At 61.7% G+C, this 27,894-nt stretch overlaps 2 protein-coding genes across 5 annotated transcripts; one reads left to right on the top strand and one right to left on the bottom strand.

Annotated features, from left to right (window-relative positions):
- Positions 1-336: 336 nt before the first annotated feature.
- On the bottom strand, positions 337-27,894 carry NFKBID (NFKB inhibitor delta). 4 transcript variants are annotated; one of them, XM_048828613.2, is made up of 12 exons: positions 27,787-27,894; positions 25,014-25,117; positions 24,668-24,701; positions 24,173-24,444; positions 23,674-23,897; positions 22,760-22,865; positions 21,813-21,959; positions 21,533-21,584; positions 21,215-21,360; positions 20,699-20,809; positions 20,314-20,478; positions 337-499 (listed from the first exon to the last, which is right to left on the bottom strand). In XM_048828613.2, the coding sequence occupies exons 1-12, from the start codon at positions 27,800-27,802 to the stop codon at positions 392-394; spliced, it is 1,485 nt and encodes a 494-aa protein (XP_048684570.1). In that variant the 5' UTR covers positions 27,803-27,894; the 3' UTR covers positions 337-391. The 4 variants fall into 4 exon arrangements, with proteins under 4 accessions (XP_048684570.1, XP_048684569.1, XP_048684572.1 ...); XM_048828612.2 differs by lacking the exon at positions 27,787-27,894 and having other exon boundaries at positions 25,014-25,529; XM_048828615.2 differs by lacking the exon at positions 27,787-27,894 and having other exon boundaries at positions 23,674-23,852; positions 25,014-25,529.
- NPHS1 (NPHS1 adhesion molecule, nephrin) lies at positions 1,956-17,928 on the top strand. The gene is made up of 23 exons (XM_075122740.1): positions 1,956-2,043; positions 2,621-2,702; positions 6,115-6,272; positions 6,715-6,856; positions 7,314-7,438; positions 7,872-8,040; positions 8,204-8,333; positions 9,161-9,333; positions 10,126-10,266; positions 11,042-11,182; positions 11,260-11,381; positions 12,162-12,333; positions 12,784-12,940; positions 14,584-14,735; positions 14,886-14,997; positions 15,274-15,446; positions 15,653-15,703; positions 15,893-16,009; positions 16,136-16,160; positions 16,392-16,497; positions 17,045-17,153; positions 17,391-17,560; positions 17,729-17,928. The coding sequence occupies exons 1-23, from the start codon at positions 2,041-2,043 to the stop codon at positions 17,861-17,863; spliced, it is 2,865 nt and encodes a 954-aa protein (XP_074978841.1). The 5' UTR covers positions 1,956-2,040; the 3' UTR covers positions 17,864-17,928.

Genomic DNA, 27,894 nt, shown 5'->3' with positions numbered 1-27,894 from the left:
GAAGGGCATCCCCCCTAGGCCAGACTGTGGAGATGAGTCTTTGCTGGGGTAAGAAGGACAGAGTTCATTAGTGCAAGGCTGGGGAGAAGGGGCACAGCGATGGGGATGAAGAGCAAAGCCCTCTTGTGCCAGGGGGAGATGGGGCTTGGCCAGGGGATGAAGAGCATCGCCCCTTAGCGCCAGGCTGGTGAGATTGGGGACAGCCAGGTTGAAGTGTAGCACCCCCTAGTGCCAGGCTGGGAAGATGGGACACAGTTGTATTTCAAAAAGAAAAGGAGTACTTGTGGCACCTTAGAGACTAACCAATTTATTTGAGCATAAGCTTTTGTGAGCTATTTCAGTATATCTCCAATTGTATTTCAGATTTGCAACCATCCACCGTGGTCCCAGTTTATCCTCCCAGCCTGTCCCAGCAGCATTGGTGGGAATGGTGTCCAAGGGACCTGCCACCATGTTCCTCTGTCTTCTCCTTGGTGCCTTCACAAGAGGTGAGAGTTCTCTGCAGACGATAATCTCCAAGTAGTGACAAGAGCCAGACATGGACCGACTTTCCCCTGCCACCCAGCCACCCGTTCCCCATTGTTCACAATTCTCCCAAACAAAATCCTGCCAGGCTGAAGTTTTCCATGATGGGTCTCACTCCAGAGGGCACCATTTTTTGGAAGTTTTGTTCAAATCTGTCTGAGCTTTTCTGAGTTACAACCAGAGGATCCCAAGCCCCAAAAGTAATCAATGTTAGGTTTTTTTGCCCAGCTGTCATGCCAAAACACTTGTACCAATTTCCTTCAAACTTGGCTTGTTTTGGAGCTCTCACTGGCATCTAAACAACAAGCCAAGCAGGATGAGAAATGTAATAAAGGGATTTAAAGTTATGGATATTTCCATCTCTATTTCCACCAATGATCCCATCAGAAATTTTGCATGTAAGTCAAATGAGAAAAGCTGGGCCAATTTCCTTCAATCTTGGCTCGCTTTGGAGTTCACAGGAACATCTAAACAACAGGCCAAGTTGGATGAAAATGGAACAAGGGATTTAAAGTGGCATGGTGCTTCAGCATATTGTATTTTTCTGAGGTTGGGCGAGAAGGTGGGCCAGAGTAGGGGATTCTGGTGTGTGGTTTCCTGGAATAATTAATGAATACTCAATTTTGACATGAAATCTTTAAAAATTAGAGGTTAATTAAGTCCCCCCTGTGTTTCCTCTCTCAGGGGCCAGCCCCCAGCAGGCTTTCAGAGTGGAGCCAGATAACATCACAGTCCTGGAAGGGGCTGTGGCTGTCTTGCAGTGCGTGGTGGACAATCCCTCAGGCATGGTCCAGTGGGTGAAGGATGGGTTGCTGCTAGGACCGAACACAAACATCCCCGGATTCCCCCGCTACAGTATGACGGGAGACCCCAGCAAAGGCGAGTGGGTCGGTCTGGCCTCCAGACAGCCAGATGGGGCTGAGTTCCTCTATCCCTCCCACCCCCAGTTTAGCCATTGTGGCTGTGAACCAGCTCTGGGGACACCTATGTGTGTGAGAACCCTGGCTAGCCCAGTTCTAGGAAGCTAGGTTCTATCCCCAGCTCTGGGAGGGGAGTGGGGTCCAGTGGCTAGAACGGGCCTGCAAGCCAGGAGCAGAGCTGGGTACAGAACCCAGGTGTCCGGGCCATATAGATTCACCATTCCCTCTGTGTTCTGCCCAGCAGGGGAGCACCACCTGCGGATCGTGGGCAGCCGGCTGGCAGACGACGGGGGCTACGAGTGCCAGGTGGGGCGCTCCAAGGATAGCCCGGGCATTGTGTCGCGCACGGCACTGCTCAGTGTGCTGGGTGAGCTGCCAGGATGGGGGTGGGAGGGTAGCCTTGGCTCTGGGGAGCTGGGGGAGGGGTGACTCTTCAGGACCATTTCTCCTTTCCCCTCCCCCACAGTGCCCCCCAAGACACCCATCTTCAAGGAGTACGAGGTCAACAGCATCGTGACCTGGGTGGCCGGTGTGGAGTACAGGGTGACCTGCAGCTCCGGGGACGCCAAGCCGGCTGCAGAGATCTTCTTCAGCAATGGTGAGTGCCCCCCATGGGTCTGATCGGGGGGGCTGGGCTGGAGGGGCCCGTGGGTCTGATCTAGAGGGTGGGGGCTGGGCTATTATATGCGGCCAGCACTCACTGTATTGGACCATGTGAGAGGGTCTTTCTTTTTCCATATATACCCCTCTATCTAATCCAGCCCATCTCCCTGGTATCTGGGCACATGTCCCCCAGGGTGCATGGCCATGGGATGTCTCTCAGTGACCCCAGCCCACCCCCAGGTAGCTAAGCACTCTCCTCGGGACACATGGCTGTGGGGTTTCTCTCAGTAACCCGCAGCCCATCCCCCTGGTATCTGGGCATCTCTCCTCGGAGTGCGCAGCCATGGGGTGTCTCTCAGTCACCACAGCCCATCCCCCTGGTATCTGGGAATCTCTTCCCCAGGACACACAGCTGTGGGATGTCTCTCAATGACCCCAGCCCATCCACTGGTATCTGGGCATCTCTTCCCGGGGCGCGCGGCAATGGGGGTGCCCTCAGCGATGCTGTGATATATTGGCAGGGGTGGGAATGCTGGGAACCCCCTGTCCTTCATGGTCCCTCCCGCCCCCAGATGGCAGCCCCCTCTCCGATGTGTCACACCAGGTGCACTCTGGGTCCAGCGAGAAGCTCTTCAGCACCGAGGCCGTGCTCAGGTGAGAGGGTCCAGGGGACACTCCCCCGCTCCAGGTCCCTTTCCCCGTTGGAGCAGGGGGGCCCTGACTTAGCCCAGGGTGTAGCCAGCCAGGTGCCCCCAGTGCCCCTTTGAGACACCAGCGCAGTGCCCCCTTCCCTCCCCAACCTCAGCTAGGAGACCTGCGCCCTCTACAACTCTGCCAGTGCCCCTCACTCTCGATTGCAGCGCCTGCCAGCTCAGCCCTGGGCTTCCCCCTCCCTGCCAGCTCTGCTGGTCCCCCTCGATCCCAACCTGCAGCCCCCTGCCAGCCCAGCCCTGGGCTCCCCAACCCCCAGCTCTGCTGGTGCCCCTCACTCCCAATCTGCAGCCCCTTGTAGGTGGTAGTTGGTATAGCCCGTTCCCCTTCTGTCTCCAGGGTCACCCCACAGAGCTTGGACAACAGGAAGCGTCTGGTCTGTGCAGCCACAAATGAGGCTGTCTCGGACCCTGTGGTAGCTGGCTTCACCATGAACATCCTATGTGAGTAAGGCCCACCATGCTCTGGTCGTCCCTCCAATCTCTCTGGGGACACCAGTGAAAGGGTTAAAAAGATCCCCACAGTCATATTCTCCTCCATATACATCAACTCCACCTATCAGCTGACCCGCAGTGGCTCCTCACCTAAAATATAAGCCTCACCCTCTTCTCTCCTGGGTGTCTTCTGTTCCATAGCCTGCACCCAGTTGTAGTGTTTGCCTCTGGCTCTTCCTATTTGCAGGCTTTCTGGTTTACCACAGTTAACTCATCAAGGAGACTCATGTATATAAATCGACACCTCAACCATTAACCCTTAGGAAAATGAGAAGTCAAGGATCAGGAGGTGACATGTATATAAGTGAATCCTCAATGGCTCACCCTTAAAACAATGAGGTCCTGGAGACTCCTGTTGGCTCATGTACATAAGTTGATCCCTCAAAGTTTAACCCTTCAGACAATGAGGCTACAAAGACCTGTGTATATAAGTTGGCCCTTCAATGTTTAACTGTTAGAACAATGGGGACTGGAAGACAAGGAACCGCCACTGAAGGAGAAGGGGAAGATGAGTTGGGTCTACAGTATTTCAGTTGGCCCCTCAGCCGTAGCCCGTGGCGCCCTGAGGAAGTGACTCACTGGTAATCCCTAGAGCAATGATTTTCTGAAGAGCTGAGGTTGGCCCATGGATGTACTTTGAGCCCTCAGAACAAGATGTGGGATCTCTTCACTCTATAAGCTGACCCTTTCCGTGATCAACTCTCAGGAGAATGAGCTGTAGTGTATATAAATTGGCCCCTCACCTCTTAACCCCTACAGCCCCAAGGAGCTGAGGCCTGTGTCTCAGTCAACCACTCCTCAGTTACTCCTTAAAACAATGGAGAGTCAAAGCTGAGGATGTGACCATCACCCCACCACCATTAACTTCACTCCCTATATAAGTCAACCCCCTTAACCATCAAACTTTAGAAGACTGAGGTTCTGAAGGGGAAGAGCTGACATACATAAGTTGACCCTTCAATAAGTAATGCTGAGAGCACCAAGGAGCTGTATCTGAGTATATAAGTCGACCCCTCAACCGTTAACCCTATGAGTGCTGAAGAGATTAATTGGGTATAGAAGGCCAAACCCATTAACCCATACAGCATCAAGGAGCCAGAGATGCTAGGAGGGTCTGTCTCTAGCTGGCTCCGGGAACATGGGATACATTGGTGTGGGGATGGAGGGGGTGGGGAATTCTCCCTGCTCCAACCCCACTCTGGGAACACCCAGAGGCATAGGGCTCTGCCCCCCAGTTGGCGAAAGGGGTGGGGGAGATTATTTGATGGGGGGGGGTGATTCCACGTCCCCTAGTCTCCCAGCATGAGAGTCATTAGTCAGCTCGTTAATTACCCTAATTACGCACCCAGTACTCTGGGCTGTTCCCCTCCCCAAGCACCCTGATGAGTGAGCAGCTGCAGGGGGCCCCAGGCCATGGAGGGGGCCCTGCAGTGGGGAGAGGCCTGTGTGTGTTTCACACATCCTGCCCATCCCCTTGTCTGTCTGACCAGGTCCACCCCCTTCTCTGTCTCCCCCTGCCACCCTCCTTCTGTTCCGATGCCCCAAGTCAGCTCCCAGCCCATACTGCCCCCCCCATACACAGCTACAAGATCTGACTGCCCCCAAAGCGGGGTGGGGGGCAGCATGTTTCAGCTCCAATTGACTGGGCCCATCTACGCCCGCCTCCCCAGCCCTCAAGCTGGCCCCACTGACTCCCCACCCCAGTGGCAGGACATGACACTGTCATGCCACAAGGGGGTGCCCCTGAGCACAGGCTGTGCCTGCGTTCCCCCACCACCCATTGTTGTCTCTCCCCCCCAGTCCCACCTCAGCCACCCACCATTGAAGGGTACAAACGCCCCGAAATCAAAGCTGGAGAGACCCTGAAACTCACCTGCATCTCGCTGAGCGGGAACCCACTGGCCACGCTGCAATGGCTAAAGGTAACAAGGAGAACAGACAGCAGGGGCTGTGGGTTGGGAGTGAGGGGTACTGGCAGAGCTCGGGGGAGCCCAGGGTTAGGGTAGCAAGGGGCTGCAGGTCAGGAGTGAGGGGCACCTGGGGGAGCCCAGGGCTGGGCTAGCAGGGGCTGCAGGCCGGGAGTGAGGGGCACTGGTAGAGCTGGGGGTGGGGGGAGCCCAGGGCTGGGCTAGCAGAGGGCTGCGCGCCAGGAGTGAGGGCACCGGCAGAGCTGGTGGGGGCAGGTCTTGGCTAGCTGGGGGCTGCGGGTCGGGAGTGAGGGGCACCAGCAGAGCCATGTGAGACGCTAGCCCATGTCCCCACAGAACGGGAAAGTGGTTTCCACCAGCTGGGAGACAGAGGATGCCAGGGGCGCCTCCCGCAGCCTCCTGACCCTCAGCATCAAACCCGAGGACAATGGGGCTCAGCTGCGCTGCGAAGCCATGAACCAGGTGTCACCCCTGCCCCTGATGGCCAGTGTCACCCTGCGTGTGGTCTGTGAGTGCTGCATCCCCACCCCCCAGCAACCCCCCCAGCGCCTCCAGACTGACCCCAGCCTTAACCCCCCAGCCACCTGCTCCCCTTAGCGCCCCCTGCTGGCCAGTGTCTCCCTGCGTGTGGTTTGTGAGTTCTCTGCCCTGCAGCACCCCCACCTCCCTGCTCCCCCCAGCTCCCCCTGCTGGCCAGTGTCACCCTGCGTGTGGTCTGCAAATGACCTCCCCACCCCCCCAGCACCCTGCGCCCCCTGCCGGCCAGTGACTCCCTATGCGTGGTCTGTGTCTGCCCCCTACAGCACCTCAGGCTGGGTCAGGCTGGAGTAGCCAGGAGCTGGGAGCTCCCGCCAACTGGTGCCCCTGTGCCTCTCCCCACAGTGCCCCCTCCTGGCAGTGGCTGGGGGGTCTGAGATCTCTTCCCCTCCCCAGTTCTCCCCACAGAGGTTTCCATCCTGGGCTCCAGCAGCACCCCGGAGAACAAGCAGATCTCGCTCTCCTGCTCCACCACCCCCAGCAACCCCCCGGTGCAGCTGCGCTGGTGGCTGGGCTGGCGGGAGCTCACCACCACCGAGGTCACCGTCACCGAGGTCAGTCCCAAGCCATGGACCCCCGGAGATGCCCCACCTGCTGCCCCCACGGCCACCAAAGGAGGAAACATTGAGCCAGGGGAAACTGGGAGGGGCCGGGAGCCAGGATTCCTGGGTTCTCTCTCTGAATCCTTTGTGAATTTCATTGATCTCCTCCCATTATGGGTACCTCAGTTTCCCTCTCTGCATAACACTAGTGAATATCCCATTCACTGTCCCCCTGAGCCAGCCAGGCCCCGCCCTGGGACAGATCAGGGCCGGCGCCCCCTGGAGACAACAGGCTCCGGGCCCCATTCCCTGGCCCCCTGAGCCAGCCAGGCCCCATCTTGGGACAGATCAGGGCTGGCGCCACCTGGAGAGAACAGGCCCCAGGCCCCATTCCCTGCCCCCCAGCCTGCCAGGCCCCAGGAGCAGGGGCTGAGTACCGGGTTCTCTCCCGCAGGCAGCGCACGGCGGAACAGTGACCGTCTCCAACCTGACGCACATGGCCCGGCGCGAGGAGAACGGGCTGCCCCTCACCTGCGAGGCCTTCAACGAGGTTGTGCTCTTCACCCGTAGTGCCAGCCTGTCCCTCAGCGTGCAGTGTGAGCCCCCACCCGGGACAGGGGGGTGCCAATGGGTGGTGAGGCTGGCCAGGCTGCGGGGGCGGCGGGGAGGGCTGGAGGAAGGGGAGGGGGCAGGGAGCGATAAGGGGGCAGTGAGGGAGGGGGAAGAATGGGAGTGGGGCTGGAATGAGAGCAGAGGAGGTTGGGGGCAGAGGAAGTGGAGGACAGGGGGTGGGGAAACGCCCCTCGTTCTGCCCCACAGCTCCCTGTGGAGACTTGAGACCCCCCACCTCTGTGGAAGCCCCATCTCACCCCAGCCTGGGGCTCATGGCCAGACCTATGGGTGGAGAGGGGCCCTGGGGAAAGGGGGGGGGGGGGGGCTGCACTCCCTGTGGTGCTGTTGGAGGGGGATGGTGGGGGGGGGCTGATACAGGTTGTCATGGCAACACAGGAGTTGATTGCCATTAACCCTCCTTTTGTTCCCCATCCCCCCTAGACCCACCCCAGAAGGTGTGGATCGAGGCCCCACCCCCTGACAGCCGATTCCGGGCCGGCACCAAGGTCAGGCTGACCTGCTTCGCCAGTGGGGGGAACCCGGCCCCCCGCCTCATCTGGATCAAGGTCATGGGGGGGGCACCAGGTTGCGGGTCGGGGGCTCAACAGGGGGCACCGGGCCATGAGAGCCTCAGCAGGGGGTGCTGTGCTGTGAGGAGTGGGGCAGAGAGCTCAGCGCTGTGCTGTGGGGAGTGGGGTGGGGAGCTCAGCAGGGGCGCCATGCTGTGGGGAGCAGGGCAGGGGGCTCAGTGAGGAGACTGTGCTGCAGGCAGTGGGGTGGGGAGCTCAGCTCACCATGCTGTGGGCAGTGGGGCAGGGGTCTCAGTGGGGGGCAGTGTCCCTTTGGAATGAGACCCACCCTAGCCCAGAGGTGGCTGCATCTCTGTGATGGGTGAGCCCTACCCATGGGGCGTTATATGCAACTGTTTCCTAGCTGCCCCGCCCCAGAGGTGGCTGCATCTCTGGGTCGCTCACTGGGCTTTGGGCTTTCTCCCGACAGGACACCAAGTCCCTCAAGGAGGGGACCCAGGTGGCCTCGGGCAAGATTGTCTCCAAAGAGCTGATCCTGACCACCAGCCCCAGCGACAACCTGGCCATCTACCGCTGCAATGCTTCCAACGGTAGCAAAAGTCCGGCACTCACGGCCCAGACCCGCCTCTTCGTCCAGTGTGCGTCCTCGGCCCTCAGCGGGGGTGGGAGGGAGGGAGGGGTGGTCTGTACATAAGGCGGAGCCAAGTAACCCCGCCCCTTAAGGGCACAGTGCCCCCATTAGGTGGTGGCAACAACGCACCAGTCTCAGTTCTGCCCCTTTGCTCCCCACCCCACACCCAGTCTCTCCCATAGACGTGAAGATCACAACCATGGCCAAGGAGGTGCGACGTGGCCAGACACTGACCCTGACCTGCATCACCGGCAGCAGCAACCCCTTTGCCACCCTGGCCTGGTTCAAGGACACAGAGAAGTAAGAGAGGGTGCCCTTCACTCCCGACCCACAGCTCCCTGCTGTCCCAGCCCTGGGTTCCCCCAACCCGGCTCTGCCGGTGCCCTTCACTCCCGACCCACAGCGCCCTGCTATCCCAGCCCTGGGTTCCCCCAACCCGGCTCTGCCGGTGCCCTTCACTCCCGACCCACAGCACCCTGCTATCCCAGCCCTGGGTTCCCCCAACCCGGCTCTGCCGGTGCCCTTCACTCCCGACCCACAGCTCCCTGCTGTCCCAGCCCTGGGCTCCCCCAACCCGGCTCTGCCGGTGCTCGTCACTCCCGACCCACAGCTCCCTGCTGTCCCAGCCCTGGGCTCCCCCAACCCGGCTCTGCCGGTGCCCCTCACTCCCGACCCACAGCTCCCTGCTGTCCCAGCCCTGGGCTCCCCCAACCCGGCTCTGCCGGTGCCCCTCACTCCCGACCCACAGCACCCTGCTGTCCCAGCCCTGGGCTCCCCCCACCCGGCTCTGCCGGTGCCCCTCACTCCCGACCCACAGCACCCTGCTGTCCCAGCCCTGGGCTCCCCCAACCCGGCTCTGCCGGTGCTCCTCACTCCCGACCCACAGCTCCCTGCTGTCCCAGCCCTGGGCTCCCCCCACCCGGCTCTGCCGGTGCCCCTCACTCCCGACCCACAGCACCCTACTGTCCCATCCCTGGGTTCCCCCAACCCGGCTCTGCCGGTGCCCTTCACTCCCGACCCACAGCTCCCTGCTGTCCCAGCCCTGGGCTCCCCCCACCCGGCTCTGCCGGTGCCCCTCACTCCCGACCCACAGTCCCCTGCTGTTCCATCTTGTGCTGCTCTTTCAGGCTGAAGGGTGTGGATCTGGGGCAGAAGCCGGCAGAGTTCGGGGGTCTCTCCAGCTCGGGGAAGGTGACCCTGGTAGCGTCGTCCTCTGACAATGGGCAGCGGGTAACGTGCCAAGCTTACAGCTCCGTCCTGGCTGAGACTGTCAACACCTTCTACAAGCTCAACATCCTGTGTGAGAGCTTCCCCTGCCTGGGGATAGGGGGCGCCATGCTGCGGGAAGCAGGCGGGGGCTCAGCCGGGGGCACTGGGCTGCAGTAAGCAGGCGGGGGCTCAGCCGCGGGCACCGTGCTGCAGGGGTTGGGGGCTCAGCTGGGGGCGCTGTGTTGCAGGGAGCAGCGCGGGGGCTCAGCTGGGGGCACCGTGCTGCAGGTGTTGGGGCCTCAGCTGGGGGCGCTGCGTTGCGGGGGTTGGGAGGGGGCTCAGCTGGGGGTGCTGTGCTGCAGGAAGGGGGGTTCAGCAGGGGGCGCTGTGCTGCAGGGAGCAGGCGGGGGCTCAGCAGGGGGCACCATGCTGCAGGGGTTGGGGGCTCAGCAGGGGGCGCCGTGCTGCAGGGATTGGGAGGGGGCTCAGCCGGGGGCGCCGTGCTGCAGGGGTTGGGGGCTCAGCAGGGGGCGCTGTGCTGCAGGGATTGGGAGGGGGCTCAGCCGGGGGCGCCGTGCTGCAGGGGTTGGGGGCTCAGCAGGGGGCGCTGTGCTGCAGGGATTGGGAGGGGGCTCAGCCGGGGGCGCTGTGCTGCAGGGGTTGGGGGCTCAGCAGGGGGCGCTGTGCTGCAGGGATTGGGAGGGGGCTCAGCCGGGGGCACTGTGCTGCAGGGATTGGGAGGGGGCTCAGCCGGGGGCGCTGTGCTGCAGGGGTTGGGGGCTCAGCAGAGGGCTCTGGGCTGCAGGGAGCAGTCAGGGGGCTCAGCAGGGGTCACTGAGCAGGGCAGGGTCTCAGCTGCTGCTGCCCCCTCTGTGGGCCCCAGATCCACCTGAGTTCTCGTCGGAGCAGCCGTCCATGGTCCAGGGTGTGGAACACGGAGCCGTGGAGCTCCCCCTGCACGTCTCCGCCAACCCCCCCGAAATGAGCTGCAGCTGGAGCTTCCGTGGGAAGGTGCTGAAACCAGGTGTGTGTCGGGGGGAGGCGCTGAGACCAGGTGTGTCGGGGGGAGGCGCTGAGACCAGGTGTGTCGGGGGGAGGTGCTGAGACCAGGTGTGTGGCAGGGGTGGTGCTGAGACCAGGTGTGTCGGGGGGAGGTGCTGAGACCAGGTGTGTGGCAGGGGAGGTGCTGAGACCAGGTGTGTCGGGGGGAGGCGCTGAGACCAGGTGTGTGGTGGGGGGAGGCGCTGAGACCAGGTGTGTGGTGAGGAGAGGCGCTGAGACCAGGTGTGTCGGGGGGAGGCGCTGAGACCAGGTGTGTGTCGGGGGAGGCGCTGAGACCAGGTGTGTGGGTGGGGAGGCGCTGAGACCAGGTGTGTGTGTGTGGGGGGGGAGAGGCGCTGAGACCAGGTGTGTCGGGGGGAGGCGCTGAGACCAGGTGTGTGGTGAGGGGAGGCGCTGAGACCAGGTGTGTCGGGGGGAGGCGCTGAGACCAGGTGTGTGTCGGGGGAGGCGCTGAGACCAGGTGTGTGGGCGGGGAGGCGCTGAGACCAGGTGTGTGTGTGTGTGTGTGTGGGAGAGGCGCTGAGACCAGGTGTGTCGGGGGGAGGCGCTGAGACCAGGTGTGTGGTGAGGGGAGGCGCTGAGACCAGGTGTGTGGGCGGGGAGGTGCTGAGACCAGGTGTGTGTGTGGGGGGGAGAGGTGCTAAGACTGGCTGTGGGGGAGTCTCCGGGGGGGCGCTGTCCCTGCCCAAGATGGGCATAGGGTCCCCTTATGACTCCTCTCTCTGTCTCTCTCACAGAGGGGTCCCCCCGGCACCACCTGCAGGCAGGGGGCAGCCTGGCCATCTGGAATGTGAGCCGGGCCGACGTGGGTCAGTACCGGGCAAGGTGCCAGAACCCTGAGGGGCAGAACGAGACCCACCTCCACCTGGATGTGCACTGTGAGTGCCACCCCCCCATCCCGCTGCCCCCTGATGTCAGTGCCCCCCTCTGACCCCCACCTTTCTCTGACCCCCAGATGCCCCCTCCATCCGCAGCCTGAGAGACCCTGTCTACGTGGATCTGGGTGCCACGGCTGAGCTCGTATGCATAGCTGACGCCAACCCCACCCCTGTGGGCATGTTCCAGTGGACGTGGCTGGTAAGGGGGGGCGTCTCTGGCCGCTTCTCTCAGAGAGGCACGAGCCACCTGTGACCTTTGCCACCTGGCCTCCCCATCTGACTTTTGCCATCTCCTGTCTGACCTCTGACCCTTGACATCTCTTATGTGACCTTTGCCCCCTCTGATCTTTTGATTTAGCTTATGATCTTTGACTTTTGGCCCTCGTGTACACAGATCTGCCCTTTGCCCTCCAACTTGTGACCTTTGCACCTTCCCATCCCTGAACTGTGCCCTCTGACCACTCTCTCCAAACTTTAAGGTTTGCTGTCATCTGTCTGGCTGTTGACCTCCACAAGGTGGCTTTTGACCCATGCAATTATCTGGGCGACCTCTGCCCCAGTGGCAACCTTTGTCTCCACTCTGACCTTTGCCCTCTCCTATTTGACCTCTGCACTGAACTCTGACCCTTGATGTCTTATGTGACCTTTGTCCTTCCCCGGCCTTTTTAATTTATTTTGTCACCTTTGACCCTCATTTACCCGGTTCTACCCTTTGCCCCCATGACCTTTGCACCTTCCCCTCCCTGACCTGTGCCCTTCGACCCCCTGCTGACTTTTCATTTTTCTCTAACCTTTAACATTTGCTCTTGCCCATTCAACTGCTGACCTCCCCAGTGTGTCCTTTGAGCCATGCAAATGTCAGGGTGACCTTTGCCCCGCTCTGACTTTTGTTATCTCTGTGGTAACCTTTGCCCCTCTGACCTTTGCCCTCCCTAGTATGTCCCCCTGCCTTTGCCCACTGACCCTACCCTTCTTGCAGGGGGCGGAGGAGCGGAGCCTGGAGGAGCTGGAGCTGGAGCCAGAGGCCGTGGGGGCCGTGGGGCGGCTGCGGATCCAGGGGGCACGGCGGGCACAAGCTGGACTCTATGAGTGCCGCGTGGACAACGGGCTGCCCCCCCCAGCCCGGGGCAGCGCCCGCCTCATTGTGCGCTGTGGGTGCCCTATGCAGACTCCCCCCCACCCCAGGGACCCCCCCCAGAAATCCCCACTCCCAGGGCCTCCCACTCACTGGCCCCCCCACCTCAGAGATCTCCCCTCTCTCTGCCCCTCCCCCACTCTGAGGATCCACCCCATGCACTGCTTCTCCATCCTGGGAACCCCCTCAACTCCCCCACCTTGGAACCCCCTCTCCAGGGACGCACCTCCCGAGAACAACCCAGAACCCAGCACCCCTTGATGTGACTTTTGCCCGTCCCCTCTGATCTCTTCCCTCCTTCCCCCAAACCCCTCCCTTGGGGAACCCCTTGAGGCCTGGGGGAGCCCCACAGAACATCTCCCTCCCCAGGGACTTCCTTGACCCTCCAAGGCCCTCCCAACTCTTTCCCCCACCCCACCCCACCCCGATTCCCAGACTGCCCTTCACTCTCTCTCTCTCCCTGCAGTCAAGCCAGAGATTGAGAAGGGCATGGGGCTGGGGAAGGTGGCCATGCCTGGGGACAGGAGCTCGCCCGCCGTCCTGCAGTGCCACGCCCAGGGGGTCCCCAGCGTGCAGTTCAGCTGGGCCAAGAACGGAGCAGCCTTGGACCCTGACAATCCCAGGTAGGTGGTGGCCCAGCATGTGTGAGGAGGGGCAGGGACATGAAACCCCTCAGATTCGTGCACCCCCGCCAGTATGGGCAGAGACTCCCTGGGGCCTTGGCCAAGCTGGGCGGGGTTGATTAGTCCCCAGCACACAGGCATCAGGAAGCCCTGAGCCTGGCATAGAGAAGCAAAGTCAGAGACCCAGGCCAACCCTGCACAGCCCCCACCTGGCTCTGTCCTTTTCCAGATGTGTCTCATTGGCAGCGCCAGAGCACAGCTGGGCATCGCTCCAAAAGCTGGCCTTTATCCCAGGCATCTGGTGGCTGGTTCTCCATCTCCTGCAGACCCCAGGACCCACGTAGGGTGACCAGACAGCAAGCATGAAAAATCGGGACACTTTTTTTCATTGGGGGTGGGGGAGGATAGTTGCGTTTATAAGAAAAAACCCCTAGTACTGGGACGTCTGGTCACCCAAGACCCATGCATGTCCTCTGCCAGCCGGAGCTCACTGGGGACCCTGTCAATTGGCTCCATTACAAAAACTCTCCCTCCTGAGCGGCTGGAATTTATGCCTGCCTGCCTGCCAGTGGAGAGGGCTGGAAGGATCCGACTTTCATCCCTAAATGCTGATCACCATCGATTTCACCACCCATGCCCCAGCCAAGGGCAAGATCTTTGCAGCAGTATGCCCAGGGATTTACGAATGATGCTGGCTGCGACCTTGGGAGAGGTTGCTTTTCAGCAAGTTGTTTGGCATATTTTGGCAGGTGACCTTGGCAATTTGTGTTTTCACAGTTAATCAAGCTTTCACTTTTGGAATCTTACTGGCATTAAATCATGATTCCTCCCCTCCCCCCTCATTTCCCACAACTGTGAAAACGTCAGCTGATAAAAATAGGAAAAAATACTTTAAAATAAACATTGTGATTGTCTGGCAAAAGTACCAAAACTACAAATCTGCCAGGCCAGGAGAGAAAAAGATTCTTTGTTGAGAATTGTTGCTCCCAGCCAGGGCACCCTGATTTCACCACTGGGGTCTCTTGAAGATAATCAGCTTCTGGGGACCCAGGTTGGTTCCAGCCAGTCCTTTAACCCACCCCAGCCAACTTCTTGACACACGTGCCCCATGGCTCTGACGCTGCCCTAGGAGCAGCATGTTAGCCTTTTTGCACCCCCTGGAGAGCAACATGAAGCAGAGAGGGAAACTGAGGGAGGCAGTAGCTTCATAAAAATGTCACAGAAAATTCCTGCTTTGTCACAGTAATGGCTGGCGGGGGCAGACCCCCATTCTAATGTGCCCCTCGTTGCCTGGACACAGGGCACCCCAGTAACCCCCAAACACTGAGACCCAACCCTGGAGAGTGCCCCCCCACAACCCCTCCCCCTTAGAATACCAGTGGGGTCCCTGACCTACCCTCACCCCTTGAGTTTGCTGCTTCCATCCTGCTTCTAATCTGGTTCCTGGTTCTCATCCAGTCTCCATCCTGATCAAATCCTTGTTCTAGTCCAGTCCCGGTTCTGATTCAGTGCCTGGGTCGGGGCTGGTCCCTGGCTCTGATTCAGCGCCTGGTTTTGGGTCAGTCCCTGGTTCTGATTCAGTCCCTGGGTCTGGGCCAGTCCTGGTTCTGACCTGACCCCAGTTCCACCCCCCACCCCCACAGGTACACGGAGCACACTTGGCATGAGGGCACCTGGCACAGCAGCACCCTGACCATCGCCAATGTCAGTGCTGCGCACGACTACGCCACCTTCACCTGCCGCGCCAGCAATGCACTGGGCACAGACAGACTGGACATCCAGCTCCTCAGCACCAGTACGGCCCGGGAGGCCTACGGGTCAGGAGTGAGGGGCTGATGGGGGGTTGGGGGAGTCCAGGGCTGGGCTAGCAGAGGCTACAGGTTGGGAATGAGGGGCAGCGGCAGAACAGGGTGATCTCTCTCTCTCTCTTCCCCCGTCTCTGCAGGCTCCCCTGACCCCCCCACGGGGTTAAAGGTCGTCAGCATCACCCACAATTCAGCCACCCTGGAGTGGATCCCCGGGTTCGATGGGGGGCTGCCCCAGAGATTCCGCATCAGGTGGGGAGCAGTGGTGTGGGGTGGAGGAGGCAGGGAGGGGATTGGAGGGGACTCTGGATGGGCAGTAGGAGGATGAAGAGGGTGTTGTTGGCTGGGAACAGTGAGGCTCAGAGCTGGGGGGCTGGTGTGGGTGGGGGGAGGAGGAGGATGGGGCTGGGGGGCAGGGATAGTGGTGCTCAGAGCTGGGGGGGCTCGCATGGGTGGAAGCCATTGGGTGGGGATGGATGAGGTGGGGCCTCCCCAGGGTCTGGGGTCCCTCACCCTCTGTGCCCACAGGTACCGCTGGCCGGGCGCCCCCAGTGCTCTGTACATGGACGTGTTCCCCGCCCAGACCCCCGCGTTCACCCTGACAGGGCTGAGCCCAGACACCCCCTACAGTATTGGCGTCAGCGCCCACAACGCCCTGGGGGAGAGCGCCCAGGGCCCCAGCGTCACCGTCACCACCGCAGGTAGGGGGCACTGTGCTGGGGGGTCAGGGGCTCAGTGCCAGGCTAGAGGAATGGGGGTCTCAGCAGGGGGCAGCGTGCGGTGGCAGGGGCTGTAGTGGGGGCCCTGTGCTGGGATGGCGGGGGCTATGCTGCACAGAGGCAAGGGCTCATTGGTGTGGGGGGGGAGTCTGTGGGGTTCACCCCTGATGGAGCTGATGTCATTTCAGAGCTGCCCTTAGAGGAGCCGCCAGTTGTGGACCCTGAAGTGCCCCGAACAGGTGGGTACTGGAAGGGGGCGGAAAGCCCAGCCTCCTGGGTTCTGTCCCAGCTCTGGGAGGGGAGTGGGGTCTGGTGGTCAGAGTGGGGGATCGGCTGGCTCAGGGGGTGGCGAATGGGACCCCGCGTGTTTCCCCTCTGGCAGACGCTGGCTCCTGGCTGCTCTCTGACACTCTCCTTTGCTTTCCCAGAAGGCCCGGTGTTGCCCCCGGCCCTCGTTGGGGGGCTGAGCGCACTGGGAGCCCTGCTACTGCTCTCCAACGCCACCCTCCTTGCCTGCCTGTTCAGACGGCGCCAGGCCCAGGCAGGTAATCCCCCCACAGAAGGGGCTCTGCCCTGAGGAAACTCACAGCACCAAACAGCCTCCGCACAATGAGGCCCTACCCCTATCCCAGCCCAGGCTGATCCTTGCTGTTTTCTGGTTCTGACTGCAGGTGTCCGGGAGGAGGCCAAGAAGAGGTGAGTGTGGAGGGCAGGCAGTTCTGTGTATTCTGTCACACTACGACAACCTAACACAGACACACGGCCACCCCAGCTCCAACCACTAGACCCCACTCCCCTCCCAGAGCTGGGGAGAGAACCCAGGAATCCTGGCTCCCAGCGCCCACTACTCCAATCACTAGACCCCTCTCCCCTTCCAGAGCTAGGGAGAGAACCCAGGAGTCCTGGCTCCCACCCTTTGCCTTTCAGGAGGAAGCCCAGTGCTGGGAATGACTACAGCTTGGGGGAAGCGGTAAATCCAGCGGCATGGCAGACGCTCCTGGACAGTTACTCAGAGAGGAGTGCGTCCTCTGGGGTGAGAGGATGAGGGAGTGGGGGGCTCAGCAGCAGGCTGCAGGGAGCAGGGCAGGGGGCACAGTAGAGGGCACCATGCTGCAGGGGCAAGTTGAGGGACTCAGCAGGGGGTGGGGGGCTCAGTATGGGGTGCTGTGCTGGAGGGGGCTCAGCAGGGGTGAGGTGCTGCAGGGACCAGGGTGGGGGTTCAGTAGGGGGCACTGTGCCATGGGAGCAGGGTGAGGGCTCAGCAGGGGGCTCACTAGGGGGCACTGTGCCACAGAGAGCCAGGTGGGGGGTCACTAGGGGCCGCTGTGCTGCGGGAAGCAGGGTGGGGGTTCAGCAGGGGGTACTGTGGGGTGGGGCTCAGTTGACATGTAGGGGTTGTATCTGGCCTGGCAGGGAGGGAAAGAAACAGGGTTGGGGCATGTACACTGGTGAAAAGGGAGCAGGGTCAGGCAGTCACAGTGGGGGATGTGGGATCCAGGACTCCTGGGTTCTATTTTGAGGGGGCTATTTTTGAGTGTTCCCTTGGTGTGTGACAGGGTCTCTCTTTGGCTCCCCTGTAGGGCAGTTCCATGGGCACCTGGCCAGGGTACATGCCTGGCCGTGAGTATCGACCCCGGCTGCCTCCCCACCCCGAGAGAGCCGAGGGGGAGACGGACACCAGCACCACAGGTGGGTGTGAGGGGTAAGAGCTTGTGCCCCTAGAGGTGACAGGCTCCCTGCCCCACTAAGTCAGCCAGTCCCCACGCTGGGGCCTGATGGGAGCCAGTGCCCCCTAGAGGGGAAGGGGGCCGGGGGCCTGTCCTCACTCCCCCATGCCAGCTAGTCCCCACGCTGGGGCTGGATGGGAGCCAGCACCCCCTAGAGGGGAAAGGCTCCATAGTCCTTTGCTGTGTCCTGGCCCCACAGGTCCCGTGGCAGTTCCAGACTCTGGGTTCCCTGCACGCTGGCTCGGCCCCTTGGCCCCCCACGAATACGAGGACGTGATGGAGCCTGGGATCTATGAGGAACTGGGGGCCCTGCACTTGCAAGCTCCTGCCCCACTCTGCCCAGGGGCACTACCCTGCCAGGACTATACGGTGAGTGGCCGTCTGCCCAGCTTCAACAGGACCCCTGGGTTCTGTTCCTGGCTCAGGGAGGGGAGTGGTGTGTAGTGGTCAGAGCAGAGAGGGGCTGGGAGTCAGGACTCCTGGGTTCTCTGCCTGGCTCAGTGCAGGTTTGGGGTGACGGACTCTCTCTCTTCCCAGGGTGCCTATCCATGGAGGGGCCAGTCCCTGGCTGGCTCTGAGGACCCCCTGAGGATCTACAACCAGGTGGCAGACATGCTCCCCCCCGGGGCAGATGAGGGGCTGCCCTTTGAGCTAAAGGGGGAGCTAGTGTGAGGGGGGCTAGGCCAGGGGCCAGGTGTCTGTCTGACCATAGAATAAATGCCTTGAACCCCACCCTACCTGGACTTGACCGCTGTTGTGTGGGGAACCACGGGGAGTAATGTGAGGGGCTCAGTGCGGGGCATTATCTGTCTGTCCTCTCAGCCCCACTCGGCGCCTGCCCTTCTCAATGACTGCAAGCCAGGTAGAAGGATGTCAATAGCCATTTACTATTTGTCTGGCTCCCCCCCACCTAACACAAAGCAACAGGCACCTGCCCAGGTGCACCCCCCCCCCCAGGCTGGCTTGTGGGAGATGTAACCCCCCCAGACCAAAGTTTGCTCCCTGCCCCCAAGGGTGGAGCTAGGATCTCTGCCCCTGTGGGGTTGTTGCTGGCTAGCTGGGGGCTACTAAGGGCACTGGGAACAGGAGTCACCATGGGGAGGGAAGCTGCTGGATTAAGGGGAGCAGCTCTAATGTTTATCCCCAGACAGGTGAAAAGGGGTCTTGGATAGGGGACACCTTCCCCCAACAGGCAGGGCTGGCCCCAATGCCCCAGCATTATGCTGCCTAGAGCCAGAACAGTCCTGGCTGTCACTGGGAAGGGGGTGGGGGGAGGAAAAGGGGTTTAGCTAGGAGGGCCCATTGATTCCCCCTGGCTCTGGACAAGCAGTTGTCTTAGTTCCCTCGTGGCAACTGGCAGGAGTTCTAGTCACTATCCTGGCCCACATGGTGCTAAGGGCTGTACAAACACAGAACAAAAATACAGTCCTGCCCCTCAAGGAGTTTACAGTCTGCCCTTCCCCACCTTGGATAGTCAGAGCTCAGGGGACTTGCACGGAGATGCAGCCACCTCTGGGGTGGGGCAGCCAGGGAACAGCTGCATATAAACAGTGTGCCCAGTGCTGAGATGCAGCCACTGCTGGGGCAGGGCCACTGGGCCCAGCTATAAGTTGAACCAGGGTATCTGGCCTACAGGTTTCCAGTAACACAGATGCTGTGCGGGAAGTTTGAACAGGCGAGAAGCACTAAACCTTATTTCTCAACGAAACGTCTCATGTTCCAACAAGGGAACAAACTTGGGACCCCCCCTTTGTGGGAGGGGGTAATAATAGCAGCGCTGGACCCCAGCCCGCTGCCTCCCAAGGACAATGGCCCTTGGCAATACAGGGGCTATGAAACACAGGCAGCAGTTCTGCTTGCTGCCTGAAGGGGGCACCGCCGTGCCATCACCCTTATCACAGTCACTCAAGCCTGTTTGGGGATGCGGCACTGTGATAATGTGGAGGGTAGGGGCAGACACAGGGTGTGGGTCAAAAGCCAGTCGGACACCGGGGTCCGCCCCACACCCTGCCTCACTCTCCCTCCCCCTCTATGTGAACCACTGTGGTTCATAAAAGTTCATTTCACAGAAATGATATGACTGAAGGAGGGTGGGAGGTAGTTTCCCCCTCCCCCCCCTCGGTGGGGCCGGACACCTGGGTTCAATGCCCAACCAAGACATGATTTCATAGAAATCAGGGGATCTCCCCCAGCCATCCCTGGGGCTGAAATTAACACAGGACCCTCTGCTGCACCCCCCCAGCAATATGGGGGGGGACACCACAAGAGGGGGTGTGGGGCTGCCCCCAGATAGAAATTTGGGCTGAGTCAATGCTCAGCAGAGGAAAGGTTAATGGGGCCAACCAACCTCCCTCCCCGTGGGGTTGGGTGTGAAGGAGGCTGCTGCAACCAGGACGCCTGGGTTCTACCCCCGGCTCTGGGTGGGGAGTGGGGTCTAGAGCTGGGGCTGTCCCTGGCCTTCCCCTCAGCTGCCACCCACTGCATCGGCACAAGCACATGCAGCCCACACATCAGTCCAGTAGGGGCAGTTACACACTCAGCCCCAAGAGGGGGAAGGCAAGGGGCTCAGCCCCCAAGTGTTGCAGCCTCATATGGCAGGCAGCAGTGGACCCAGGCATCTGGTTGGCCATACTGCGTGCTGCTGAGACCCAGTGGGGGGTCCAAGCAACAAGGGAGCAGTGGACTTGGAGAACCCAGGCGTCCGGAGGGCCCTAATACAATAAGTTAGTTAAATACAGAAAATATTACAGACAATTTTCCAGAGAAATGCCAAATCCTCTCCCCCCAGCCTTCTTCACTGAGCGGCACCAGACGAGTCCCCCACCGCCCACTTCCTTTGGCAGCCATGGGTCTAGGGGGGCTGGGCGGGACGGCGGGCAGCACCAGGGGGTGGGCGCCGGCTCTTCAACAAGAGGCGCAGCTAGCGGGGGAAGAAGAGGAGAGGTTGAGTTAGGGGGACACTGGAAAACCCCCAACCACACACTGTGTCCCCCCTGCAGGCTGGGGTGCACCTGCTTCCGTTGGGGGCCCAGCTGCCAGGGCTGGGGGCGCTTCACTCCAGGTGTCCGGGGGGGGGGGGGTGGGCAGTGTCAGAGGCGCAGTGGATCTCCTGGGGGTCTCACCTGGTCTCCCCCGGGCCCGGGAGGCAGCAGATGGGCTGGCTGTTCGTTCTCCAGGTTGCGAGCGCTGGGGTCAGCCCCCCGGCTCAGCAGCAGCCGCACGAGGCTCTCCTGGCAGGGTGGGCCCGGCAGGGCTGCAGCCATGTGCAGGGCCGTGTTCCCGTGGGCCTGGGGGGGAGGGGAGGGACAGAGGGTCACACACAGCCCCTGCCCCCCACCAGAACAGCACCCCCTCCCCAGCAGACCTGGCTGAGCTCACCCCAGCCCTTGCAGTCCAGCTTCCCCTGCCCAAACACCCCCCCATCATGTCCCACCCCATCCCCCTTCAGAATGGCCTCTCCCTCATCCAATCCCACCCCCAAGCAAGGAGACCCCCTGCCTTCCTCACCTTCATGTTGACGAATTGCCTTGGCCCAGGCAGCTGCAGGAAGAACTGAACCAGCGACAGGTTCCCATCCTGCACGGCCAGGTGCAGAACCGTCTTGCTGCTCTTTATGTCCTGAGAGGGCAGGGATGGGAGGGTGGTGAGCGTAGGATGGGGGTGGAGGGGGACCAGATCCTGCTCTCCAAATCCCTGGGCAGCCTGCCCCCCCCCCCCGACCCCCAGTCAAGATGGAAGACTGACACAGCCCTGGGAAGGCCAGAACAGCTGGTGCTATGCGGGGGGGCAGGAAGACAAGGAATTCCCAGCATTGCCCCATGATATCAGCAAGGTCAATTGCATGGTGGGGGGAAGGGGGGGCAGAACGGAATGGGGACGCCTTGGGTAGCTAGGAGGCAGATCTGACCTCCTGGCAAATTCCCCACCCATCCTCCCCCACCCTGCACCAAGCACAGGTCAAGGCTTACAGGCCCTGGGGGACAGGCACAGAACCCCCCCTTCCCTCTCCCCCCGGTCACCTACCTGGCTGGTGTAATCTGCCCCCATGTGCAGCAGGGCCTGGATGCAGGCCAGCATGTCCTGCAGCCGCTCTGGGGTCGGGGTCCCGACACCCAGTGCCCGCAAGGCCTTGTTGTGGGAGATCACAGCACAGTGCAGAGGGGTCTGCCCTGGGGGCACCAAGAGGAGGGGTGAGAGCAGCCCCCCCCACAGCCAGCACCCCTCTTCCCACAGCACTCCCTGCTGGGGGAGGTCAACAAAACCTGCTGGGAGAGGCCGGCAGATCCCCGCCCCCAGCACACTCCCTCGCTCCCCACGTCCCCCCAGCTGGATGTGTCCTACCTTCAAAGTTCCTGGCCTCCACGTTGACAGGGACCCCAGACGCCATCACGGCCTGGCGGAGAGAAACTGGGTTCAGTTAAATCGAGGGGGGGGGGGGAGAGTAAATTGACACCGATTTCAGACATTGTATTTGGGTAGAAGGAGTGGTATCTAGTGGTTAAAGGGGTGGGGGGAAGGGGCTGGGAGCCAGGACTTCTGGGTTTGATCCCCAGCTCTGAGAAGTGAGGGCGGGGGGCCTGTGATCCCGTATACCTGGGTTCCCTCTCGGCTACACACTCACCATGAGGACGTTGGGGAACCCGTAGGTGGCTGCCAAGTGCAGCAGCGTCTGGCCCTTGTGGTCAGCGGCATTGGCATCGGCTCCCAGCACCAGCAGGTCCCGCACGAGCTCGGCCTGGTTGGCTGTGGCAGCCACCAGCAGTGGGGTCTGGGGAGGGGGGAAGCCGGGAGACCCCAGCGTTAGAAGGCAGAAAAGGGGCCCACGGCATGACCCTAGACCAGAGGCGGGCAAACTACGGCCCGCGGGACTGTCCTGCCTGACCCCTGAGCTCTTGGCCCAGGAGGCTGGCCCCGGCCCCTCCCCTGTTTCCCCTCCCCTGCAGCCAAGCTGCCGCACGGGCAGTGGGGCTGCGAGCTCCTGCCGCTCTGAGTGGCGCACACACCTGACGGTGGGAGGGTTGGATAGGGGGTCCCAGGGGGCAGTCAGGACAGGGAGCAGGTTAGGGGCGGGGGGTCCTGGGGGGCAGTCAGGAGACAGTTGGATGGGGCAGAGTTTCTGGGGCAGTCAGGGTTCAGGCGGGGTTGGATAGGGCATGGGAGTCCAGGGGGGCCTGTCAGGGGACAAGGAGCGGGGGGGTTGGATGGGTCGGGGGGTTCTGAGGGGGGCAGTCAGGGGGCGGGAAGTGGGCAAATAGGGGGCGGGGGCCAGGCTGTTGGGGAGGCACAGCCCTCCATACACAGTTTCACACCCCATTGTGGCCCTCAGGCCAAAAAGTTTTCCCACCCCAACCTAGATCCCCAGTAATGGCCTTATCCTGACCACCCAGTGACCCTTGACCCCTACCTTGGCGTGCTCCTTGAGCCCATTGGCACGGTTGGCCAACTCCTCTGCATGACCCTTACCATCCACCTGCAGCACCGCGACCTTTGACCCACAGTCGCTCCATTCTCCTGCCCTGAGCTGGGGGCCCAGCCCAGCCCCCCGCCCCTGGAACCCCCCTGGCTCACCTTGCCCTTGTGTTCCTTGATCTCCAGCTGCCCGCATTCCTTGAAGGCCTCGGCAGCTGCCTGGGCAAAGTGACGCAGCCCCCGGGCAGCCAGCAGGTGTAGGATCCTGCCGGGGGGGGAGAGACATGTCAGTGACCCCCCTTGCACCCCCCAAACCAGTGAGGAGCTGCCAAAAGCTGAAGAACCAGTCCCTTCAGTCACTCTGGGTCTTCGGCGGCGGGTCCTTCAGGGCCGCCAAAGGCCCGGAGCACCGCTGGGTGAGTAAAAATTAAAAAGGGATTCTCAGGGGAGTCTCCCCAGCCAAGAGCTCAGGCGGGCCGGACACAACAGTCCCATGGGCCAAAGTTTGCCCACCCCTTTAACAACGGGTTCTAAACCGACTTCAAAATTTAACAACCAGTTCTGAACCAGCTCCAGCTCACCACTGCCCCAAACCCCTGCAGATCCCCCACCCAGTGCCACCACCCTTGCACCTCCACAGCTCTTCACACCTGCCCATGCACCGCCCTACCCAGTCTCACACGCTTTTGCACCCCTGCAGATCCCCCACCTGCCTCCTGCACCCCCCAGTGCCACCTGCTTTCTGTCCCTCCCTAAAGCCCAGGAGATCCCCCACCCCCTCTGTGCCACCCTCCCTGCTGCTTGCACTGCCCCTGCCCCATTCCCACCCAGGCTTTCACTAACATTACCCAACCCCCCCCCCCCCCCCCGACAGACCATCCCATCCCACCCCCCACTATATGCCCCCCCAGTCCTATTTCCCCCCCCTGCCAGCTCTATCCATTATCCTCCCTGGGACACAGCAGTTCAGCCCCCGCACACCCCATCTGAGGCGGGGGGCTGAGGAGCCCCATTCCCTCCACTCCCAGGAGTGGGGGGCTAGGGTGAGTTTTGGGGTCCTCCCAGATACTCACGTGTCCCCATCTTCATCCTGATGCAGCAGCCGCACCGGGTCCATGCTCCGGATCTCGGCTCGGGCCCTGGCCAGCTCCCCGGGATCCAGCACCCCAACCGGGTCCCCAAAGCTGCCCAGTTCTAGGGGGTCAGAATACGGGGTGCTCCGGATGGGCTGCATCCAGGGGGCAGAGGATGCCTGCAGAGTTGGGAACAGGCCCAGTGAGGGGGGTGGTACAGGGACCTGGTGAGGGGAGAGAGCGGGGGGGTTACAGCCCTCACTCCCGACCCACTGCGCCCTGCTAGCCCAGCCCCACAGCTCTGCTGGTGCCCCTCACTCCCGACCCACAGCCATCTGCTAGCACAGCCCTGCCGGTGCCCCCTCCTGACCCGCTGCCCCTTTTTAGCCCAGCCCCACAGCTCTGCCGGTGCCCCTGCTTCCCAACCCACCGCCCCTGCTAACTCAGCCCCACAGATCTGCCGCTACCCCTCACTCCTGACCCGCAGCCCCCATCTCACCTCCAAGTCCCCCGTGGCTGCCATCATGGTGCTGTAGGGATCACCTGCTCCAAACACCCCGGTCCCCACAGAGGCGTAGGAGTCTGTTGCCTCGTACATGGGTCCTGGGGACTGGTAGCTGCTGGCCGTGGTCGAGCAGTGATAGTGGCAGTCGGGGAAGGTCGCATGGCATGAGGGGTCGACCTGCCAGGGTGGGTAGGGAGCCAGGGGGGGCCCAGGAGCAGATTCCCCCCCAGATCCCCTTCCCAGCCCCATGGGCTCCGGGCAATCATCTGGATGGGAGAGAGACATGGATGGTGGGTGCAAAGCATGCGGGGGGGGGGGGGGGGGGATGAGAGACAGCATGGGTGTCCCAGGGTGTGAGGATGGCACTCCTGAGGGATCAGAGGATCTGGGGTTGTCATACCACAGGCAGGGAGTGGGGACCCCAGGGGAATCAAAGGGTATCTAGGGTTGGGGGAAAGCTGCAATGGGGGGAGTCCATTTTTCACTCACCTGTCTGAGAAGAGTCAATGACATCTGTTGGGACCTACAGAGAGGGAAAAAGAACAAACCAGAAATTGCTGATGAGCCACAGGATGGCTTGTCTGGAGCCAAGATGCAGCCACCTCTGGGGCAGAACAGCCAGGTAACAACTGCACATAACACCGTGTGAGTGGCCAGGAAATAAAGGAGACGCCTGTCCTGCAGCATGTGCCTTGGGGGGCAGAATGGAAATGACACGAAGAGATTTGGTGCACACACCAGGAGTCACACCTGAGGTCCAGGGCTAGAGAAGTCTCAGCTGTGACCAAGACACGCAGGGAAATGGGGCGGGGGGAGGCAGGGCAGAGGGGCTCACCTGAGAGCTGGCTGCATAGCCCAGTGCTGTCTGCTGCCGTCTCTTCTGCTCCAGAAGCTTCTTCACTGTCTGGGGTGGGACCGCGCTTCTGTCTCCTCTACCGCCTGGCGAGGGGAAGGGAGACCAAGCACTCAGCCTAGGACTCCTGGGTTCCATCCCCTGGTTGTGACAGGGGAGTGGGGTCTAGTGGTTAGAGCTGGGGTGGGGGGGGCGGGACTCCTGGGTTTTCTCTCTGGCTCTGGGAGGGAAGGAGGGGGGTGGGGGGTGTCTAGTTGGTTACAGGCAGGGAGCCAAGACGTCTGGGTTGTCTCCTCAGCTTTGGGGTCTAGTGGTAGGTAGGACACTAATGGGATGTCTCAGGCACTCTCCGACCGCCCCTCCCCACAACCATGGAGCAATCGTTTCCACCCAGGCCGGTGCCTACACAGCGGATTTTTCCTTTCCAAGCCGCCCCAGGAGGAAAACGTGTCATGGACCGTCTGAGACACGGAGAGACAAAGGCCCCTGCTGCTGGCTGCGGCTGCCGCCGCCCGCCCCGTGCCCCCGGCAGGGCTGCCCCTGCCACCCGGCGGCGTGTTCCTTCCATGCTGGAAAGCAACAGCTCACTCGCCCCCACGCCGCCCGCCGGGGAAGTGACGTGACCCAGCGACAGGTGGGGGCGGGGCTGGGAGTCAGGGTGCCTGGTTTCTCTGCCCAGCTCTCACCCTGTATCTGGAGCTGGGGAGAGAACCCGGGAGTCCTGGCTCCCAGCCCCCTCCGGCTATTAGACCCCACTCCCCTCAGAACCCAGGCGTCCAGGCCCTCCCTCCTCCAACCACAAGACCTCTCCCCCAGAGCTGGGGCTGACACACCCAGGACTGGGGGGGAGGGGGAGTCAGTTTCTGGGGTGGTTTAGCCCAGGGTGGCGGGGGGGGAACGGAGTCCCCATTCCTGAGGGGGGGAGAGGGGGCAGCCCCCTGACAAGAGCCTAGTGCCCCCCCAGCCCTGTGACCCACCCCACTCCCCATCTGCTACCCAAGAGCCTTCTCCACTGCTGCTCCCAACCCACTCCTGTGTGGGGGGTGGTCCCCATCTGACCAGTCAGAGGTCCCAGCCAGTGCTCCTCTTCTGGGTGGGGGGGCACCTCACCCCCTGCCTGCCCTTCCACTCTGGAGCTGCCGCCTTTCCCTGCCCCCTCCCTACTTCTCATCCACTCCTTGGCCTCAGTCCTGCCCTCCTCCTTCTCCCAGAATACCCCAGCACCCCCACCCCAAAGCTCCCCCAGCACCGTCCTAGCTCGCCCCCGAACCCCAGTCGATTTCGTTTCCGCCTCCCCCGCCCCCACATTCAAACCCAGACTGAATTTGAGACAGTCGCACCCCGATGACACCGACCCACTGGACAATGAGACAGTGTGTCCTGGAAACGGGTGTGGGACGGTAAAGCGCGGGGGGCGGGTGTCAGGACTCCTGGGTTCTATCCCTGTCTCTGGACCAGGGGGCGGGGGCGGGAGGCTGAGAGTCAGGGCTCCTGCGACAGGATTCCTCAACCAAAACCAGGGATAGCGCAGGGACCGTCCGTCCCTCTCTGCTCCCGGGAGACCCTCAGCGGTGGCTGGGAAGGATTGAGGGTTCCCCAGACCCTCCGCTCCCCCTCGGGCTCGAGGCCCGTCATTGGCTGTCCGCTGGAGAGGCTGTTTCCTCCCCACCGTCAGGGTTCAGTGCCGGCAGGGGTTTCCCGGTGACGCAGAGCTACTGCTCGGGGATTCCGCTCCACGCACCATTGCCCTGCGACGGTCAGGCCCACAGGGGAGAGGGGACAGCCCCCCCCCCCAGCGTCACAGGAGATCCCTTTACCACTCCACCCATTAGACCCCACTCCCGTCCCAGAGCCAGGGAGAGAACCCAGGAGTCCTGGCTCCCAGCGCCCCTGCTTCTGACTCACTAGACCCCACTCCCCGCCCAGAGCTAGGATAGAACCCAGGAATCCTGGCTCCCAGCCTCTCCTGCTGTATCCACTAGACCCCACTCCCCTCCCGGGGGGGGGGGGGTGGCGCAGAACCCAGGAGGTCCACGCAACCCTTAACCACCTACCCCCCTGTTGCGTATACCGCTGCAGTCTGGGCACCAGCTGCCCTAATAACTGGTCATAGCCAGTCCTTATTACAGCACCAGTCTATAGAGACCATGCAGCGCTAGGAACTCCTCCCACCCCACGTATTATAGCCCTGTTTCAGCTCTGATGGTCTGCACTGACACCAGTCTAATATAGTTTCCCCTCCCCCGCTCAATGCAGACTAGTCTATATGGCTGTAATTCAGGTATCAGCTACCCTGTTCTGTATAGGGACTGCTCCAATATAGAAGGCCCCTACACCCGGTGTATGATAGCTATGTCCCAGGCCCACCGATACCGGTCCAATATAGAGCCCCTCCTGCACAATACAGTCCAGTCTATGACAGCAGTATCCCAGGCACCGCGAGACTGGTCCATTCGTAGCCCCTATGCACAGTAATACCGGTCCAATACAGCCCCCCGAGCAATATAGCCCACTCTACCATAGCTGCACCTCAGGCAGAGAGATACTGAGCCAATACAGCCCGGTCTAGAATAGCTGTATATCTCATGGGACAGCTAAGCAAGTCTGTATACCGACTGGTCCCATATAGACACCCCTCCTTATAGTCACAGCACCCCGCTTTTATTCAGCGGCTGGTAATAGGAGCAAAGAAGAAACGATGTATCTCCCTAAAGCAGCCACGCCCCTCTCTTAAAGGGCCAGTACCCCCACTCACCTTTCTGAGAGCGCATGCCCCCCAGCCGCCGTTCCCCGCGAGCTCACTGCCCCACTGAGCCCAGCAGCTGCGCGTCCCGGCTTATAGGGGGCAAGCACCGCTCCGCCC

The sequence above is a fragment of the Caretta caretta genome, chromosome 24, assembly GCF_965140235.1.
Source record: "Caretta caretta isolate rCarCar2 chromosome 24, rCarCar1.hap1, whole genome shotgun sequence".
Taxonomy (NCBI): Eukaryota; Metazoa; Chordata; order Testudines; family Cheloniidae; genus Caretta; species Caretta caretta.
The sequence above is the reverse complement of the archived record's forward strand: the minus strand, read 5'-3'. Positions and strand labels throughout refer to the sequence as shown.